This window comes from Piliocolobus tephrosceles, unplaced genomic scaffold (assembly GCF_002776525.5).
Source record: "Piliocolobus tephrosceles isolate RC106 unplaced genomic scaffold, ASM277652v3 unscaffolded_35646, whole genome shotgun sequence".
Lineage (NCBI taxonomy): Eukaryota > Metazoa > Chordata > Mammalia > Primates > Cercopithecidae > Piliocolobus > Piliocolobus tephrosceles.
This window is the reverse complement of record NW_022319472.1, coordinates 1-8,145: the sequence shown is the minus strand read 5'-3', so window position 1 is coordinate 8,145 and position 8,145 is coordinate 1. Positions and strand designations below refer to the sequence as shown.

The window sequence follows — 8,145 nt, the reverse complement described above, 5'->3', positions numbered from 1 at the left end:
GGGAACTCCCAACTGGGAGCTAAGTCAGACAGAAGTGTGGGTAAGGTGGAGATCCATTACTTGTGATTGCTGTCTGAAGTGGGAGAGGGCAGTCTTATGGGAATGAGCCCTTAACCAGAGAAGTCTGCACTAACTCTGGGTAGTGTCTGAATTGAATTAAATTGTAGGATACCTAACTGGTGTCCTCAAAGAATAGGAGAATTGCTTGGTGTGAAAAATCCACACATTCTGTGCCAGAAGTATTGTGGGTAGAGGAACCACTTTCTTTCACTTGGTACCCAGTGGATGCATGGGGCAGGGGGAAAGAAGGATACTCAATGTGAAACAGGACAAGGACTTACCATGGGGTTGCTACCTGGGATGGGACCAAAGAAACACATCCTAAGGAATAAGCAGAGATCACAACACAAGAGGGCAAAGGGTATGCAGAGGGGAACTTAGGAAACTATCCATGAAGCAGTTTCTGTAGGTGCTCCCCAGAAAGACCCTCCTCTGAGGCCCAAGAGAGCAGGGAGAGTGTCACATGGAGCAGCAATCCACTTTGTGTCCCTCAATGGGAATGAGATTCTGCTGCATGGGGCTGAGATCCAGGAATCCCGTTGGGGGTCGAGAAGCTTGGAGTATCCTAATGAGAAATCCTAGGTGAAAGACCCACAGCATCTAGGTTTCCTCTCCTCCAGTCTATGTCTCCTCCTCCTTTTCCTAGAACTGCCAGGATTGAGGTTCATTCCTCTCTTGCATCCCCAGTCAGCTGGAGCCTTGGAGAAAATGGCAGATGTATGTGTTCCCTTCTCCTGTCCTCCTCCACCCTCTGCCAGTTTTGAGCTGGTATCAGCCATCCCCACTTTCTGAATACTGCCAGTAAGAAGACAGAGAGTAGAATGAGTGCAGATGCATAGCCCATGGTTCCCATCCCCACTCCTGCCTTTCCTGATCCAGCACCACAGGTGTTCACGAATTGTCACTTCACCATTTCCCCGCTCTGGGCTTCCCTGAAGCCAACTCCATCCATATGCCCACCTCCCCCACCCACACATACAAACACAGGGCACTCGCTGGGCTGGGAGCCTTGGGATGAGGGGACAAGGGTGTTCAAAAGGCAAGAGGGAGCAGGCAGATCCGAGGCGTTACCTGCACCCGCATCTAGTCTCAGTCACCACCTCTTAGGGATGGCATCTGCCGTCCTTGCACCCACTTCCTCCAATAGCAACCGCTGCTCCTTTCCACCAAGGCGTCAGGCAGGTAGACTCTCTGCTTCTTGAGCTCCTGAACAAAAGACAGACCAGCTAAGACGCTCGCGGTTGGCTGAGGGATTGTTTCCTTTACCAACAAATGCTGTAGTTCCGGTCGCCTGAGAAATTAGTTTTCAGGCTGATGCAGCATGGAAAGATACCTACCTACCTTAATATGCCGCCCTTCCTCCCACGTTCTGCTCTGCGGAGCACAGGTGTCTTCCGCCTTTCAGGTCCTTTCTGGGTGTAAGAAAACACTCCTCTCCGCAAGCCAAATCCAGAGCCTGGTCACATGACCCACCGTCAGCCCCACGTGACTGCGCAGTCAGCTTGTTCGCCGCAGTCCGGTACCACGGATGACCGTCTTCTGCCTCTGGGGTGCTTGCTAGAAGACACTGAAGCTCCTTGGCCAGACAGCTGGAAGGAAGGCTGGGCTTTGCTCGGGAGGACCACTTGGCTGGCGAGGAACATTCGATGAGGATTTGGGAAATGAAGTGATTTTTAATATTTTGTATACGACTCAAGCGACATACTAAAACACACACAGGATCTGTCTTGAAACATGGTGGTAAGCAAAACAAAATTCAAACTCCAATTTGCACCACTAGGATGATCCCTTTTAAAACTTATGGTTTGCAAAGGGAGGCAAAACTGTCACTTCTATGTACCTTACCAAACTAGGATCAGGTGGGGAAAAAAAGCATGTTGCACTGTCAGAAAAATTCTACAAAACTTAGGTAAAGTCACCATTAGTTACTGGATGTCATTTCAGGGCAGTGCTGGGATGTCTATTGACTTACCTATTTTTCAACTCTGTAGACACTGAGGTTAACATGTAGATATTTTATTCAATAGATATGTAAATGATTTATGTCCAGTGCAATAGATAACCTTAAATATTACAATTTATTGCTCTGTAAGATATTAACTAGTTTTGTATTTAACCTGGCAGTGTTATTCTAACATTTATTAATTTCCTATGTGTTTATAAAATTCAATGTTTTGTTTATATCTTCATGTTGTGTATATTGTATATACACATATACCCTTCAACTCTTTTCTTAATCCTAGCAGTTGTTCATTAATTGTGTTGAAAAATCTTTCACATATTCTTTTTACATTTACATGAGTTGTAAATTTTACCTTTGAAAATTTAGAGCATTCTGAGACCAAAAAAAAAATATTTTGTCATGTCTAAAAATAAAACATTTGATATTTCTCCAAAGTCTGAATTTCCTCTCCAAACCAACATATATCCCTGTCTTTTCCAATTCTCCTGACTGAAGGTATGGTGTTGTCATTTTTTTAAATTATCGTGGCAAAATACACATAAGATTTGCCATTTTAAGCATTTTAAAGTATACAACCCAGTACATTATCAATGTTGTACAACCATCACCACTGTCTAGCTCCAGAACTCTGTTGTCACCTCAAAAGGAAATGTTATGTTTTTTACGGTAATAATTATGTGAAAAAGGTACCATTTTTGTACCATGAACAGACTAATATTAAACTTAACACCCTTGGTAATTTTTTTTTTTTTTTTTTTTTTTTTGAGACGGAGTTCTGCTCTCTCACCCAGGCTGGAGTGCAGTGGTGTGACCTCAGCTCACTGCAACCTCTGACCCCCAGGCTCAAGCGACTCTCCTGCCTCAGCCTCCCCAGTAGCTGGGATTACAGGTGCACACCACCATGCCCAGCTAAGTTTTTGTATTTTTAGTAGAGACAGCATTTCGCTATGTTGGCCAGGCTGGTCTCGAACTCCTGACCTCAAGTGATCTGCCCACCTCAGCCTCCCAAAGTGCTGGGATTACAGGCATGAGCCACCGTGCCTGGCCCACCCTTGGTAATTTTACTTTATTTTTTTTTTTGAGACAAGGTCTCACTCACATCACCCATGCTGGAGTGCAGTGGTGTGATCATGACTCACTGCAGCCTCAACTTCTTAGGCTCAACTGATTCTCCCACCTCAGCCTCCTGAGTAGCTAGGACTACAAGCACGTGCCACCATGCTGGGCTAACTTTTTGTATTTTTAGTAGAGACAAGGCGTCAATATGTTGCCCAGGCTGGCCTTGAACTCCTGAGCTCAAGCAGTCCTCCGGTGTCGGCCTCCCAAAGGGCTGGGATTACAGGTGTGAGCCACTGTGCCCGGCCAAGTTTAATTTTTGTCTTTAAAACATTTTATAAAAAGCTAGTCTTTCTGATAGCTCATTCATTTACAACTTTGCTAAATGATATTATCTCTAACCGTATTTTAACACTTATAGTTTATTCATTTATATAATTGTGTCCTTTCCAGCATGCTCATCTATAACTCAAGACACAAAATGTAAGCATATTAATATTTTGTCTTATTAATGTTTGTATCTCCCCAATGCCTGTCTCTAAGCATTTTTTAACATGGTATATATTTTATTCCAGACTGTGAAATGTTTAGAAATTCATATTGAAATTGCATAGGAATTGTGTACATTTACAGATGTTTTAAAAATGGAATCTAATTTTCCATACATGTCACATTCTCTGTTTCAGCAAATATAAAATAATGTCCTTTTGTGTCAATAAACCTATCCATACATAATCATTTCAACGGCTGTATGGTATTTCCTTAACACTTTCCTTTGTCTAGGCATATAAAGGAAATCATATTCCCCATTCCATTTAATTGTGTTATCCTACTCTTTCAGCGTTTAGGTGGCATTGAAGTAACACCTTACTTTGAATTGTTAAATATGCAGATTTGGCTTATTCTGTTCCCCAAACTGGCCTCTTCTCAACTTTCTAACTGCATTTCTCATCAAACTCCTTTTACTTGTTTCAGGCAGACTGGGTTCATCCATGCTACCGAAACAGATTATTCAATTACACACTTTTCTTCAAACCACCACTGCCCACTTCCAAGAGCAATCTAATGATTTGTGTTATCTTACCCTTAGGCAAGTCCCAGGGCTAAGATGGTAATTTAAATGGGTCCTATAAGAAGTATTAATTTTAGGTTGCTTGTTGGGAAGGCTCATAATTGGGCAAGCAGGTGGGCAACTTGTCTTGCTCTCCTATCCTGACAAATTTGTTCTATCCCGACCAATTTAAATGGGTCTCTCTTCTCGGAAGCATTCCTCAAGTATCAGAGCCCACAATAATCGCTCCCTTCTTAGCTCAAGAACAGAATTTTCTAATGAGCACGTTTCTCATACTAATAATTACCTATGTTTGTAAGTGCACATGATGTATCTATACATGGTTCTTAAACTAAAGAAGGGTCACTTATGCCAATTTAAACATAGAACTTTATTGAAAACACAGACTCAAATAGAGAACCATATATTTAAACAACAAATAGCAGGGTAGCTTACTTAGGTGACACAGTTCACTGAAAGCTTAATACTGAAAAATATCGCAATCTGGACAGCAAGACAAATATCAACAAATGTGTTTTCAGTTTTGATATTCATTTGGCATCCACAAAATGATCCAGCTCAAAACAAGAGTTTGACAAAGTTAACATAAGCATTAAAAAATATAAGTTACAACAAAGAAACAGACTGTGAACACCAAAGCACTACTCAGGGCTCTTTGGGAACATAAGGCTGATCAGCGGCAGGTGGTTAATCATATTAACTTTGTGGTCCCACCTCAGGATCATTTTGATTGTCTATTTGGGCTTGTAGTTGCTTAGCTAACTCCTCAAATTCACGAAATGCAGAAATAAGCGGCTCAAGACTGAAATCATCGTCAATTAAGGACATCTTTCCACTTTTTATAATGTTACTGATATTCTGAAACATTTTAATAACAATTTGAATATTATCATTTGTCTCTTCTATGTTAAAGAGACCCACAAATATTGAAAGAGCTTTGGCACTGAATAGTTTTTTTGCCACAGCAGGATTTTCAGACAAATTCAACAGCATTTTCAGAACGTGAAACTTTGTTCTCGCATTGGCTGTGGTTAATAAGGAGAGAAACCCAGATATATAGTTGGCAATCAGTGTGTGATAGTCAATAGTCATAGTGAGGTGTCTAAGCATCCTTATTCCAGTTAGCTGCTCAAGGGAATCCACACTATGTGCAAGGGTTTCCTCACACACTTGACATATGAATGTTTCAATCATGTTTAGATTTGGATAAGGTGGAGCCATGTGAATCATATTTTCCAAAAAACTTGTCCTAACTCTAGAGGATGGGTAATTAAGCAAGGTTTCAATAAGTGAGACAACACCTGAATCTCGAATGAAATCTCGGGTAAACTGAGAAGCACTTCTCATACCCATTGCAATTTTAGATATTTCATGAATAAAAGGATCCCGAATTTTTTCCATTAATAAAAGGAGTTCTTCAAACTCTTCAGAACCAATTTTCAGCTCACATTGTATGCAGCTGCAGGACCAACCCTCAGACTCTGCACTCTCCCTGGCCCTAAGATGCTCTCGAATTTCCCGGACTGACCGGTAGGAAGGATCATACTGAAATGTGAACTCAGGACTAGGCTGATTAGGCTGAAGCAAAGATTCCTGCTCTTCCCCTTCTGGGCTAAGTTCCATGTTCTTGGGCTTTGCCTCAAGCATTTCAGAAGCCTCTTCAGGAATTCTAAAGGGGCTTGTGGATCGGAAGCCAACCCTATGAAAAAGACCAGGTTTGAATTCAACAGTGACCTCTTCCCAGGTTTGGGGCCTGGAGGATGCATTAAGTTCCTCAGCTGCATCTCTGAACCTATCACTGACCTTGTACACAGGACAGGGATTTAGGTCAAAGCAGGCCTCATCTCTGTCCCAGAACCAGGACCCAAATATGGCCTCTTCTTCAGACTCTGGCTTGGCCTCTTCTCTGGCCACAGCCCCCAAACTGGACTTTTCCTCAGCCCAGTACGTGGATCCGCCAATGGCCCCCTCCTCAGTTCCTGGCTCAGATTCACAGATTGCTGAAGCTCCACCCTCCAAACTGGCCTCTTTTTCTGCCCAGAACCAGGACCCAACAATGACTTCCTCCTCAAACCTGGGTTCTTGTTTGACCCTATCACCGTCAACATCTTTCTGGGCCCTGGGTTTCAAGGCGGTATTAGGATCTTCTTTGTCTCTGCACCTGAATATACTATTGGCCTCTTCTCCAGGCAACACCCAGGGCTGCTTATAGAACTCATCTTCAGACTCAGATTCAAAACAATCTTCTCTATTTGTCCTGAGCTTGGACCTGATATTTGCCTCCTCCCTGACTCTGGGCCTGAACAAGTTACTGGTATTTTCTCCAGCCCAGAAGGAGAATAGGTTGCCGGCCTCATCCTCAGATCCAGACCAGGAATCAACATAGGCTTCTTGCTTGGATCTGGGCCTGGATCTGGGATTAGTCTGATGTTTAGCCCTGTGCCTGGACCTGGTATTGGACTCTTCTCTGGGCCATGATCTGATACTTGTCTCTTCTCCAGCCCAGAAAGAAGACACTGTAGAGGTCTCATCTGCTGACCAGAACCCAGACTCATTAGAGGCCTCCTCTCTGGCCCTGGGCCTGGAATAGCACCAAGACCCCATATTAGTCTCCTCCCCTGGTCTAAACCAGGGCTGGATTCCTTTCTGACCCTGGGTGCCAGGAAAGGTTTCAGCATCCACATCGACTAGTTCTCTATCCATAGATAGGCCCTTAGATGTATTAACTGATCCAGACTCAGCAGTGGCCAGTGGCCAGGCAACGGCATTAGTCTGGGACACCCCTTCTGCCTGTGACACTGCTTCAGTCCCAAATTCATTCTGGGACCATGCCTGAGCTTCATCCTTGGGCCTTGTTCCAGGGATTGCCTTGGCATCAGTTTTAGGACGAGCACCACCTACTGCCCTGGCATCAGTTTTGGGTCTAGCTCCTGCCATTCCTTGAGCCTCCGTTTTGGGTCTTGCACCACCCATTACTTGGGCCTCAGTTTTGGGCCTTGCCCCAGACATTGCTTGGGCATCAGTTTTGGGCCTTGCCCCAGGCACAGACTTGGTCTCAGTTTTGGGCCTTGCCCCAGTAGTTGCCTGGGTCCTAACCTTGGGTCTGACCACTAAAGGGACATCATTCTCTCTCTCAGCCCCAGCGATAACCTCTTCCCCAGCCTTCTTTTCAGGCTTGGCCTGGACACTAGGCTCAATCTCTGCCCCAGTCATGGTACAAGTTACAAAGGAAGTCCAGTAATATACTCCTCCCCCAGTCTAAACCTTAACTACAGATCTGTCACAGGTTTGTTTCTTCACACTCTGATCTTTAGGTGACTGAGGATATAAGCTTGGAAACAAAAGGTAGAGTCAATATCCAGTCCAGTAGTCACTCAGCCTCCTTCCCAAACACAGTCTCAGTCAATAATTCAATAATACAGATAGTGCGTAGAACAGGCACAACCAAGCTTGAGGAAGACAGATATTTCCTGGATGGGTGCAGACCCGTTGAGGGTGGTTGTCAGCAGCAACTCCACCACCAGCAGAGCAGCCACTGGAGGTAGATCTAGGGAGAGAGAATGAAATGAGGCTTTGAGTCTCTTCCAATTGTATGAGACATATGCAGTGCGACTGATGTTGAATGCTAGGTGGGACGGCTGGGCTTTGAGAAAGTCTCTCTGGACCAGCTGCCTGCTACAAAACAGGTCCAACAACAGTGGGAAAGTGTGTTGGCAATGGGAGGGGCCGAGAAGCCCCCAGATTGGACCCTAATCACTCCTGGACCCATGCTGGTCTCCACCACCCCACCCAAAAGTATACCCGCTCTCATACCAACCTTCACTGATGTGGTGCAGTTTCCCCCTCCTTTTCTTGTTCAAGTGGTGTCAAGCCCCACAGCTGACAGAAGGGGGTCCTACAGACAAGTAAACATACAGGAGAGAATGGAGAATGGTAGATAGGCAGGCACTCTGGCCCCTGTGACAAATATCTCTCTTCCCATTCAAGGGTTCAA

General features: G+C 44.4%; 1 protein-coding gene and 1 long non-coding RNA gene across 3 annotated transcripts; both read right to left on the bottom strand.

The window, feature by feature from the left end:
- Nucleotides 1-6: 6 nt before the first annotated feature.
- Nucleotides 7-1,654, bottom strand: LOC113222852. Of its 2 annotated transcripts, none has more exons than XR_003308551.2 (3): nt 1,398-1,654; nt 1,132-1,266; nt 7-855 (listed from the first exon to the last, which is right to left on the bottom strand). It is a non-coding gene; the product is annotated as an uncharacterized LOC113222852 (long non-coding RNA). The 2 variants fall into 2 exon arrangements; XR_003308550.2 differs by having other exon boundaries at nt 1,402-1,643.
- A 2,846-nt stretch (nt 1,655-4,500) lies between these two features.
- Nucleotides 4,501-8,145, bottom strand: LOC111535988 (G-protein coupled receptor-associated sorting protein 2). Its single transcript, XM_026452441.1, has 2 exons — nt 7,969-8,145; nt 4,501-7,698 (listed from the first exon to the last, which is right to left on the bottom strand). The coding sequence occupies exon 2, from the start codon at nt 7,362-7,364 to the stop codon at nt 4,848-4,850; it is 2,517 nt and encodes an 838-aa protein (XP_026308226.1). The 5' UTR covers nt 7,365-7,698; nt 7,969-8,145; the 3' UTR covers nt 4,501-4,847.

What these genes read in the sequence shown, in the direction of transcription:
- LOC111535988 (XM_026452441.1), bottom strand. Translation starts at nt 7,364, where the DNA reads ATGACTGGGGCAGAGATTGAGCCTAGTGTCCAGGCCAAGCCTGAAAAG.